At 37.5% G+C, this 12,583-nt stretch overlaps 1 protein-coding gene across 1 annotated transcript; it reads left to right on the top strand.

Moving 5' to 3' along the window:
* The first annotated feature begins 1,101 nt into the window (after positions 1–1,101).
* On the top strand, positions 1,102–8,035 carry pa2g4b (proliferation-associated 2G4, b). Its single transcript, XM_065285761.2, has 13 exons — positions 1,102–1,292; positions 1,908–2,036; positions 2,120–2,225; positions 2,309–2,378; positions 2,455–2,547; positions 3,492–3,555; positions 3,639–3,717; positions 3,800–3,878; positions 3,965–4,098; positions 5,201–5,295; positions 5,557–5,684; positions 5,796–5,849; positions 7,196–8,035. The coding sequence occupies exons 1-13, from the start codon at positions 1,205–1,207 to the stop codon at positions 7,259–7,261; spliced, it is 1,185 nt and encodes a 394-aa protein (XP_065141833.1). The 5' UTR covers positions 1,102–1,204; the 3' UTR covers positions 7,262–8,035.
* Positions 8,036–12,583: the final 4,548 nt, after the last annotated feature.

Below are 12,583 nucleotides of genomic sequence, written 5' to 3'. Positions count from 1 at the left end.
TTTGTTAAAACTCAAAATAGTATCAAAGATATTTAAAATCAATATTATATTTTGTTGTCACAAAAAAAAAATGATTAAAAATGTACATTTTTAACAGATTAGAAAGACAGTTAATTTATGTAATGTGCAAGGTGCACAGGTAAATTGCTACCCTTCAGACCCAGCGTGGTAAAATTACAACATTGACATAACAAGCTCAGAATCTAATATAATCAAAACATTCAGCTGTATCTTAAGATCTGGATGGTAGACATATACCAAATCACAGAAAAAAATATATTCTAGGCATCTTACTTGTGATTGTTGATTTATTTAGTCCAGTAAAAAAGGTCATGTTGTTCAAAGCAGGTTTGCAGGTTTTGTAAGTTTACGGACAGGAAAAAAAATCTATTTACAAAGTCTACCATTCAAAATCATTGCAGGGTTAAACAATAGGACTTTTTAGTTGTGTAAATGTGATTTTTTTTTAGAGAAAAAAACATGTAGGCCTACAGGTATATTTTATTAGACCTTAAGCTGATGTTGTAATATTACAACCGAGGGTTTTACATGGTTAGAAGAACTCATTAAATTAAAAATAGACCTTTTGTAAATACAATTGATTATACAAGCCTTTCTATGCATTAGGTTTTCTTTACAACCTCTTGCCAAACCAGGGTAATAATCATAGGTTTAGTCACATTTAACTATATTAAACAATGAGTATCCCTTACAATTTACAATGGTATCTGTAAATTATAAAACAAGGGGGTGGAAATTATTAATAAGCATTTCTTAAATTTGATGAAAGTGTGCATTGGTGCTTGGATGGCTGATCATGTATTACTACTAGTCTATAACACTAGCAGAGCTGATTGGAATATGTGACTTTTATTATGAACAAAACGCTGACTGACAACCAGTAAACTATGCCAAAAAGAAAAAATAAATTTTCCGCGAATTACAATTATTTTCTAGCGTTCTTTAGTGTCAAACTCAGAGTTTTTAGGTGGGTAGGGTTAAATTGATTAATAATTGCACCTCTGTCTTTTACCTGTGACTTTTATTTTGAAGTGCAATGTCGTATTCCGCCATCTTGAACGTTTGTACGGCTGCTCGCGGGTGCTTGTGACGCAGAATGTGAAGCGTGCTTCTGCTCCATCATCCCACGAGCGAAGCGAGGGAAAAAGTTACGAGCTCCCCTTGAACCTTATCGTTAACAAACATGTCAGGAGACGACGAACAGCAAGAGCAAACCATTGCTGATGACTTGGTGGTCACCAAGTATAAGATGGGGGCTGACATAGCAAACCGTAAGCGTGACCCTGCAGCTTTATTCTTGATTTAGGGTTGAAGTTGAGCGAGCGACGGTACCGCTTGCTGCTCGGCCATGTGTCTGTCTGGTGTCATGAGCTGGAGTGAGATACGAAACAATGCAATATTTCCAGCTTTTCTGCAGTTGGTTTAAATTGACATCGCAATATGAACCGATATTTTGTAATCGCAAATGCATTGCTGTGTATTTTTTCGCTTAGCGGATTAGCAAGCTAGCGGCAGTTTACGATTCTGAACGTGCTCAAGTTTTGAAATTAGTGATATATGGTAGATATATCAGCACGTCTTCATACTGTTTGAATGTAATAAAAAACTTATTTTAAAAACAAAAGGGTGAAAATGTGTAATGTTGGTGTGCAATTTTAAGTAAGTTTAATAGTAATGCTGAGTAAGCTGTTGCCACTGTCAGTCTGCGGCCAGTCAATTTCTTTGTCACCATTACTAATGGTAGAAATGCGTAATGGTTTAATGTGTATTGATCTCCTTCAGACTAGACAATGTTGGAGTTTTCTGCTTTAGAAAGAGCTCTAAGATTTGTTGGTTGAAAAAATGATATTGTTTTTATTCATATTATTAAATTTATCCACCCACAGAGGCTATAAAAGTTGTAATTGAAGCAGCCAAGCCTGGCGTGTCTGTGGTCAGCCTGTGTGAGAAAGGAGACGCTTTTATCTCTGCTGAAACAGGCAAGGTGTTCAAAAAGGAGAAGGAGATAAAGAAAGGTAAGCATGCATCTGAAAACTACAAAATATACTTTAAAAACCTCAAACCAGAAGTTTTTTAACAAAGTGATGTTGTGCAACAGGAATTGCCTTTCCCACTTGCGTCTCTGTGAACAACTGTGTGTGTCACTTCTCGCCACTGAAGAGCGATCCTGACTACACGCTTAAAGACGGTGACTTGGTTAAAATGTGAGTTATCTTGTTCAGTTTCTGTGCTGTTGTATAATGTTGTGAAATCTTTTTTCTCATTATTATCTTGTATGTTTGCACAGTGACCTTGGAGTGCATGTGGACGGCTTCATCTCCAACGTTGCCCACAGCTTTGTGGTTGGTGCCACCAAGGTATGGTTCTCTTTCAACTTGGTCATTCTGTTAGTTGGATGTTTTTGAAGTTCGCTAAGCTTTTCTTACTTTCTAGGATGCTCCTGTGACAGGACGTAAAGCAGATGTGGTCAAAGCGGCCCACTTGTGTGCAGAAGCTGCTCTTCGGCTGGTTAAGCCTGGTAATCAGGTTAGTTAGAATGAGGCCTGTCTTATTAACAGCCATTATCTTCATAAATAATGGTAATAGGTTATTAATTGCTAGTTAAATATTATTTAATTTTTAACTCCTCAAGGGGCCTGCACACCAACGTTTTTACGGCCACGTCCGGCGTATGTTTTCAATTGTTTCTGTTGTTTTTTTTGCGCTGAAAGACGGCGCTCTGCGGTTTTCTGCACTCAGTGCTTAGTGCCGAGAGTTGAAAAATATTCAACTTTGGGTGAAAAGCTCAGCTCGTCAATGTCAGTTCTCACCCAGCCGTCCAATCACAGTGGAGGAGGGGTGGAACGACTGATTAGCAAAGCAGAAGTATCACAGCAATCAAAGCACTCTTCTGAAGAAAGCTGGCGCTCAGCTTAAAAACAGCTGGCATTCGGCGTCCTCCAGGCGTTTTCAGATGCGTTTAAAATCTTTGGTTTGCACGTTACCTAAATGTCACCCACCTTTTTAGAGTGGTAGGGTGAAAAGTCAATGTTCTTTTGGATTCTCTGGTTTAGAAGCCTAATCTTAGTCTCTTTTAAAGAAGACACGTTAGTGTCTGCAGTTGTTAATATTAAATTTAAAAATGGTTGTGTTAAAACTTATTTTAATAAATAAAAATAATGCAATAAAGATTCAATTTAATATACTCAAAAACTATAAAAAATAAAATGTTTCATGCCCAACATGTAAAAAAAATAAAGCCACAAGTCTCTTGATTAAAATTTCAAGTTAAGTATTTATCACAAAAAATAAAGTTTTTTTGTCACACTTCTAGTGTTTTAACGAACAAAAGCCACTAGGTGTCATTATTTGACTGTATACTAATGTCACAAATTAATAAAATACTGTCACTGCATTATTATAAAATTATTATAAAGGTCATAATAGATCAGCCATCATTGTCTGAGTATCTTCTTTTGTCTTTTTCTCAGAACAGTCAGGTCACTGAGGCCTGGAACAAGATTGCCCAGTCTTTTAAATGCACAGCCATAGAGGGTAAGCATATTAAAACGATCTTATAGTTGAACTCACCGTTAAAACACCATTTCACTGTTATTAATGTATGTCTGTCTACACAGGCATGCTGTCTCATCAATTAAAGCAGCATGTGATTGACGGAGAGAAGACCATTATTCAGAATCCCTCTGATCAGCAAAAGTAAGGACAATCAAAAACACCCAATCGTAGTCCATGAAAGTGTTCTTCACTTCTAAATGCTTATTACCCTCGTCGCTTTCAGAAAGGATCACGAGAAGGCAGAATTTGAAGTGCATGAGGTGTACGCTGTGGATGTGCTCATCAGCACTGGAGAGGGAAAGGTGAAAAAATGTGTTATACATTTTTATTTTACTATTAGTGTGTGTAAGTAATGCTCTTAATACTGATCACTTCCCTGTTTCTGCAGGCTAAAGACTCTGGCCAGAGAACAACCGTTTATAAGCGAGACCCCAATAAGCAGTATGGCTTAAAGATGAAGACATCCAGGATGTTCTTTAGTGAGGTGGAGCGACGATTTGATACCATGCCATTTACTCTGAGGTACTTAATTTTAAGTGGAGTTAAAGGGATAGTTCATCCAAAAATGAAAATAATGTCATTAATGACTCACCCTCATGTCGTTCCAAACTCGTAAGACCTCCGTTCATCTTCGGATCACAGTTAAAGATGTTTAAGATTTTGTCCAAGAGCTTGTTGTGACCCTTCATTGAAAATCTATGTACGGTATACTGTCCATGTCCAGAAAGGTAATAAAAAAATCATGAAAGTAGTCCATGTGACATCAGTGGGTCAGTTACAATGTGTTGAAGCATCGAAAATACATTTTGGTCCAAAAATAACAATAATTACGACTTTATTCAGCATTGTTCTCTCTTTGGGTTCTGTTGTGAACCGCGTGCATGAGACTAAAGTTAAGTGACTGCAGTGACGCGGCTGACGTGTTATCTGGTGCGCCTCAGCTTTTTGTTTTGCATCACTTCAGTCTCATGCATGCGCTTCACAACAGAATCGGAAGAGAAGATAATGCTGAATAAAGTCGTAATTTTTTTAATTTTTGGACCAAAATGTATTTTCGATTCTTCAATACATTCTAACTGACCCACTGATGTCACATGGACTATTTTGATGATGTCTTTATTACCTTTCTGGACATGGACAGTATACCGTACATAGATTTTCAATGAAGGGTCAGCAAGCTCTCGAACTAAATATAAAACATCTTAAACGGTGTTCTGTAGATGAATGGAGGTCTTACGAGTTTGGAACGACATGAGGGTAAGTCAGTAATGACATTATTTTCATTTTTGGATGAACTATCCCTTTAAGTGTAAATGGTTTTCTCCCCACTAATGGATTATGTTTAGCTACATAGTAGACTCTTCCTATAAAAAAACACATAAAATATTAAGCTAAACGTTTAATTATATATTCTATGTCAGTTCATAGATGCTTTTATCCAATGTAACTTGGGTATATGTTTTAAAGCACAACCCCTCAGGAATCTCCAGACCAGTGCTTTACCAGTTGAGCTACTTAAACTATTCAACACCGTCCTTCATCACATTTCACTTTATCTCTTTGTCTTTCTCTCTCTCCCTACCCTGGTGCCCGACTTATCTTGTCTTTGTGCGCTGTCTGTCAGGGCATTTGAGGATGAGAGTAAAGCTCGGCTAGGTGTAGTTGAGTGTGCCAAGCATGAGCTGCTTCAGCCGTTCACTGTCCTGCATGAGAAGGAAGGTAAGACATAAATGTCACAGTAATAAAATGTTATCATTCATATGTAAAATGCTCAGCCAAGCATGAAAACTAGTTGGACCTATACAAGTAATCATATAAATGAAAAATTATTTCTTGTTATCTAAGAAGTAAGTCAAAGATCAAAGATAATTCCCATTTTATAAGTTTGATGCCATCAGCAGGATCGTGTAAGATCTTTGACATTGGTAACCATGATGATGTATGTTTACTCAGATTTGTTTCCCATTTTTTTTTCTCAAGGTGAATTTGTAGCACAGTTTAAATTCACAGTGTTGCTGATGGCCAACGGCCCTCTGCGTATCACCAGTGGATTTTTCGAACCAGAACTTTACAAGTCTGAGCATGAAGTACAAGATCCAGAGCTGAAGGTAAAGGACAGGAGTTATTCATGCAACTGTGAAAAGGATACACAGTTGGATTCTCCATTGCAATGTAATATGTAGTTTATTGGTAAATACAGTCTCCTTTGTTTTCCACAGGCTTTGTTGCAAAGCTCAGCCAGCCGCAAGGCACAGAAGAAGAAGAAAAAGAAGGTCTGTTAAACTTAAATGCAATGAAAGCCTTACTGTGGGTTCACACCAGATGCGTTTGAGGTGTCAAAAACGTGCTTTTCGCACGTAGTTGGATGCTTGAACAATTTGAGTTTACATTCGCGCATGAAATTCAAGTCATTTGAGACATTCACACGGAAATTCACATCATGGGAGGGGCTTCGGCGACTCCGCTCGCTTTCTGTAATCACGTCACTACTAGAGCAAGCTCCTAATTGGTTAACGCAACACGTTTTTCCCCCAAAGTTCAGATTTTTCAACTCAAGCTTTTCCTGCGGCAATGCTCGATTCGCGTGAACTAGACACAGAAAATGAGGCTATATAGTGTCGGCCGCGCCGCACTAAACGCCTCATTCACTCCATGAGACCTCCAGATGCATGTAAACGCATCTTTACATTGACTTAACATTGAAATCACTCGCGCTTGACGCCTCTACAACGTCTGGTGTGAACGAAGCATTAGAGAACACTAATATTGCTTTTTGAAAACTGTTCATAATCCAAGTGGGCAAACTTTTGATTAAGGTGGCATTCCGGTAGCCAACTCAAAACAACTAGATTTTGTCAGGGATTTCACATCTACTAATAGTTTCTGGTGAAAACTCGCCTTTATTTATTTATAATCTGACTCTAAAGGACTTTTGACTTTTCACTCTGATACCATGTAACAAAGTTTCCTGAAGAACAGGAGTCCCATGTAAACATAAACCATTCTTTTAGGCTAAATTAGGATGCATTGTGACAACTGACTTTATGTGCAAGCTTTAAAAAGAAAAGGACTTCACATCAATAATGAGACTGTTCTGTCTTTACTTTTTATCTTTTATTACTTGTGTAAATGTAGGAGAATCATGAGGTATGCATTGTAGTACAATCACTTTGGATAACCGCTGGGTTTTGTAATATGTGGCCTTAAATTTTTCAAGGAAAGCATTTAGATCAGATTTAAGTAGGACAGTGATTCTCAGTATGTAAGAGTAAGAAGCTCATTGGTCACTGCCAGAGCCATGAAAGTCCACCCTTAGCAAAGTCCAAATGCAAGTCACACCCTAGCGTCTGCCTGCAATAATTTTAAACAGTAGAGGTTGTTTGAAGGTCGGTAGGACGATCACCTTGAAAGGATTGGAGTCACTGCATCTGTTAACTTATTCGAGACGTAAAACCGCTTGCACCGACTTCCTATAATTCTTGAATAAATATGCAAATCAAGCTAATAAGTCGTTTTTCTAATTTCATTTTTAGATGGAGTATTTAATTGCATCATGATTTGTAATGCCACTTTGTTGTAAATACGAATCCATAAATGTGATACATTTATTTGTCACCAGGCATCCAAAACCGCAGAGAATGCTACTGGACAACCGATGGAGGCCGAGAGCCAAGCTGCTGCATAGACTCCCACTGCCAACCCAGCTGACTGACCGAGCCTCTGCACAGCCCAAATAACAGAACCATTAAAGTTAATTATAACCTGCCCCACTGAGAGGCCTTCTGGCCAAGCCTTCTATTTGAATATCTCCTCATTAGTTATACAAGACTGCTGCAGGGTTTGTACAGTTTACTTAAGTTCCCAAACTCCTGTTTGGTTGTCTATGAACCATGCTTCTCTCTGGAGCAGCTGCTACTCATAGAAAATGGAGGATACAGATGAGCAGGTAGATACTGACCAACTGTGTTTACAGGAGGCAACACTGGGGACCTTTTGATCCTGTCAAGAGTTTCACTGACCTTGTACAAGCCATCTCATATACATATGTAATTATGGCACTTATTAGGCAGCATTGCAACAAAGCACTGTTCATGTCATTGCAGAAGGTTGCCTTTTTGTAATGGGTTTTTTTCTGTTGGGAACTATTATAGTAGTTTGTATCAATGACTTGTAATGAGTCTCTGGAGCAGTTACTGCCTAAGTACAACTCAATTATAACACAATCACTGCATTGGAAGTACTGTTAATCAATTTGGTAAACTTTAATTTCTGTCCAGTGACATTCGGCATTCATTTTTGTAATATTTCCCAATTATAAAAGCTCTTTCACATTGCTGTATAAGTTCCTTCGGCTTTCTGGTTTGATTCCTGAAACTATTGTTTGACTAAAACTGACTGACCAAATTATCCTGCCATTTTGTAAGCATACATCTAATAAATTGAATTAGGCAAATTATGATTCAATGTCTGGTTTATTCTTGTTTTAACATAGAATGTAACCTATGTTAGCCAAAAGCTGTCAGGTAATACACATGCATATGGATGGAGGAGCCATTACTTGTGTAAAAGTGTTGGGGGTAACAAGTTCCAAAGTCAGTGGTTTTTAAACTGGTGACTGGGGGCCCAATTTTATGACATTTTATCAAATACATACATTTATCATGAATTTTGTGTAATTAAACCTAAAAAATATATAAGGCTATTAACCAACAGCCCTGCCTTGTATACTTTAATATGTTTTGTCTAATTCAAATGTTAAAAAGTAAAAAAAATGCATACATTTTATTTTGCGGCTGCGAAGGAATGCACCGTACACAAGGGGGCCTGCACACTGAAAAGGTTTGAGACTTTTCCCTTGAAAAAGTAAAGTATGGGATTACTCTTAATTTTCCATAAATTTAATAACAGTTACTTCTGATGTAACTAAATATTGTGTATAGACTGTAGAACAATATGTATACTTTAACACAATAGTGGATTTATGGTAACGCAATGGTAAGTTTCCAATCCTCACAATTAACCGGTTGTTATTAGCATTAATATTACTAAAATGTTGGCTGTTTCCTTAAATGGCACATATTATTCTGAAAACCTTATTCTACCCATTTCTACCAATACTTAGTAAGTAGTTGTTAATTTTAAGTATTAATAAACAGTAGTTGGAGTATATTGAGGCAAAAATGGTTAATTGTGAGAATTGGACCCTAAAGTGGTACTAGAATAATTTATGTACTTTAGTATGATTTATTTGAGCCATTTCAAGTCTATCCTCGCATCATTTAGGTTAAATTAAATTAATAAATTATTAAATAGATTAAGAAAGTAATTAGCAACTAGATATTAAAGTTTGAAGACAAACTTTATGTTGGCTTGAAAAAGCGTAGCTTGAACGTTTAAAACGGTTTGACAGAAGTTTAGTTTAGTAGGCTATCTGGCTGTTAGAATGTTTAAGTATGAAGGTAGCATGATTAGCATGAAGTTAGCCTGATGTTAGCATGATTAACATGAAGCTAACATGATGCTAGCATGATTAGCATGAAGCTAGCATGATGTTAGCATGAAGCTAGCATGATGCTAGCATGATTAGCATGAAGCTAGCATGAAGCTAGCATGATGCTAGCATGATTAGCATGAAGCTAGCATGATGCTAGCATGATTAGCATGATGCTAGCATGAAGCTAGCATGATGCTAGCATGATTAGCATGAAGCTAGCATGATGTTAACATGATTAGCATGAAGCTAGCATGATGCTAGCATGATTAGCATGAAGCTAGCATGATGCTAGCATGATTAGCATGATGCTAGCATGATTAGCATGAAGCTAGCATGATGCTAGCATGATTAGCATGAAGCTAGCATGATGTTAGCATGATTAGCATGAAGCTAGCATGATGTTAGCATGATTAGCATGAAGCTAGCATGATGCTAGCATGATTAGCATGAAGCTAGCATGATGTTAGCATGATTAGCATTAAGCTAGCATGATGCTAGCATGATTAGCATGAAGCTAACATGATGCTAGCATGATTAGCATGAAGCTAGCATGGTGCTAGCATGATTAGCATGAAGCTAGTATGATGCTAGCATGATTCGCATGAAGCTAACATGATGTTAGCATGATAAGCATGAAGCTAGCATGATGCTAACATGATTAGCACGAAGCTAGCATGATTAGCATGAAGCTAGCATGATTAGCATGAAGCTAGCATGAAGTTAGCATGATTAGCACGAAGCTAGCATGATGCTAGCATGATTAGCACAAAGCTAGCATGAAGCTAGCATGATTAGCATGAAGCTAGCATGAAGCTAGCAGGATTAGCATGAAGCTAGCACGATTAGCATGAAGCTAGCATGATGCTAACATGATTAGCATGAAGCTAGCATGATGCTAACATGATTAGCATGAAACTAGCATAATGTTAGCATGATTAGCTTGAAGCTAGCATGATGCTAGCATGATTAGCATGAAGCTAGTATGATGCTAGCATGATTCGCATGAAGCTAACATGATGTTAGCATGATAAGCATGAAGCTAGCATGATGCTAATATGATTAGCACGAAGCTAGCATGATTAGCATGAAGCTAGCATGATTAGCATGAAGCTAGCATGAAGTTAGCAGGATTAGCATGAAGCTAGCATGATTAGCATGAAGCTAGCATGATGCTAGCATGATTAGCATGAAGCTAGCATGATGCTAGCATGATTAGCATGAAGCTAGCATAATGCTAGCATGATTAGCACGAAGCTAGCATGATACTAGCATGATTAACACGAAGCTAGCATGATTCTAGCATGATTAGCATGAAGCTAGCATGATGTTAGCATGAAGCTAGCATGATGTTAGCATGATTAGCTTGAAGCTAGCATGAGGCTAGCATAATTAGCATGAAGTAAGCATAGGTTAGCATGATTAACATGAAGCTAACATGATTTAACGTGAAGTTAACATGATTATCCTGATGCTAGCATGATTAGCATGATGCTAGCATGATTAGCATGAAGCTAGCACTATTTAGTGTGCAGCTAACAAGATTTAACATGAAGTTAGCATGATTTAGCATGAAGTTAGCAAGATTTATCATGAAATTAGCATAAAGCTAGCATGAAACTAGCATGAAGCTAGTATGACATAGCATGGAGCTAGCATGACGCTAACATGACCCAAAGACCCAACCCCCATGTCTCTATGATGTTCAGATCCAGAGATATAAGGCTTTGTTTATTATGTTGCTAGGGTGTTCATATTTGGTTGCTAGGGGCGTGGCTTAATACCTCAATAAGAATCCTAAGAGACTGATTGGATGCCTGAGTAAAATGAGCCCACCCCTATGTCTCTATGACACTCTGGTGCAAAGATATGCATCTGGGCTTTTTACAATGGTAGTCTATGGGAGATGTTGCTAGGGTACCCAAAATTGTTGCTAGGGGCGTGGCTTAATAGCTCTGTGGTGATCCTAAGAGACTGATTGGTTGCCTGAGTAAAATGAGCCCAACCCCATGTCTCTGCGACACTCTAAAGTGAAGATATTCCATCTGGGACGTTTTTATTCCCTTTTATGGGCATGTTTCCTGCCCCATTATAAGTCAATGGGAAATTTTGGGGGCCTCTTACACCCCAGGGGTACAGCTTACACCCCATTGTGAGGTATGTTCTTACACAGCCTGTCAGCCTCCTTAAATATGATAAGCCACAAGTTTCTACAAGTTTCTCACTCACAGCTATGACCCGTCAAAGTTTGTCTCCATGTTAAGTCAATGGAAATTTTGGGGTGTTCGAGCCCCCCGTTTAGGAATTTGGAAGGTCCCATCAGTTAGAAAAGATATAGCACACTAAGTCAGACCAGTCTGAAGGTCTGTGGAAAATTTGGTGCATGTCGCTTGAAAGCCCTAGGACGAGTTAGTGTTTATAATTTGGGGTAGAATAATAAGATATAAGTTTAATAGCAATAACAATATATTGGCTTTTTCAAAGCCAACATAATAAGTAATTAAATATTTTGTGGAGAGAGTAATTGGTACAGTAATCTATCATGATTTAAGATGTAATTAGTAACTTGTACTTAAAGGGATAGTTTACCCAAAAATGAAATTTCTGCCATCATTCACTAACATTCATGTTGTTACAAACCTGTATAAATTTCTGTGTTCTGATGAACACAAAGGAAAATATTTTGGGAAATTTTATTAATGTATGTAAGGAAAGCCCCTTCAGATGCATCATCTTTATTTCAGGGGGGCCTACAACTAAATAACACGTTTCACTCAATGTTTGTAACCAAACCTTTCATGGAACCCATTTACTTCCATAGAATTCTTTTTCTCTACTATGGAAGTAAATTGTGTCCACAAATGGTTTGGTTACAAACATTTATGTTTATCAGAACAAATAAATTGATGCAGGTTTGTAACAACAAGACCGTGAAAGAGGACAGATTTTTATTTTTTGGGTGAACTGTCTCTTTAATTACTTGATTGAGTAACAAAACGTTTATCCAAAGGGGACATATCATGAAAATAATAAAAAAATAAGCTAATTACAGCCCAGAATAGATGTTTATACAATTTTTATTTTTCAAATGTCACGTGTTTGTTATATTGTAGTGTTAAGCTAGCACAAAGTTTCAGAAATGTTCCTGAATATTTCTTACATTCCCCCAATGATAGTCTTTAATTTCACTAAACCTTATAAAACACCCATTTGATTTTGTACTAAAATATACCCATCGACACATAAAATAAAACCATAGTAACTACATAAAAAACGACATATATATTATCAGTACCAATTACGTTCATTTGTTAATTCTGTTCATTTTTAATCAAGACCATAATAGAATTCACATCGGGTTCACACGAGGTTTACTGACAGTGGACGAATTCCAAACGGCGTTTTTGCGCCCTTGATAGGCACATCGGGAAGGGGACTCTGCATAAGCAGTCGCTCCGGATAAAGAGAAGAGTCGTTGTTTTAATTTCTCCATTTGCCAAGTGTATTATTAACGGC

The sequence above is a fragment of the Paramisgurnus dabryanus genome, chromosome 21 (genome assembly GCF_030506205.2).
Source record: "Paramisgurnus dabryanus chromosome 21, PD_genome_1.1, whole genome shotgun sequence".
NCBI lineage: Eukaryota > Metazoa > Chordata > Actinopteri > Cypriniformes > Cobitidae > Paramisgurnus > Paramisgurnus dabryanus.
This window is presented reverse-complemented; position numbering and strand designations above follow the sequence as displayed.

Coding starts and splice junctions, on each gene's coding strand:
- pa2g4b (XM_065285761.2), top strand. CDS start 1,205: ATGTCAGGAGACGACGAACAGCAAGAGCAAACCATTGCTGATGACTTG. Junction 3,718..3,799: donor AATCCCTCTGATCAGCAAAA/GTAAGGACAATC, acceptor CGTCGCTTTCAG/AAAGGATCACGAGAAGGCAG. Junction 3,879..3,964: donor TCAGCACTGGAGAGGGAAAG/GTGAAAAAATGT, acceptor CTGTTTCTGCAG/GCTAAAGACTCTGGCCAGAG.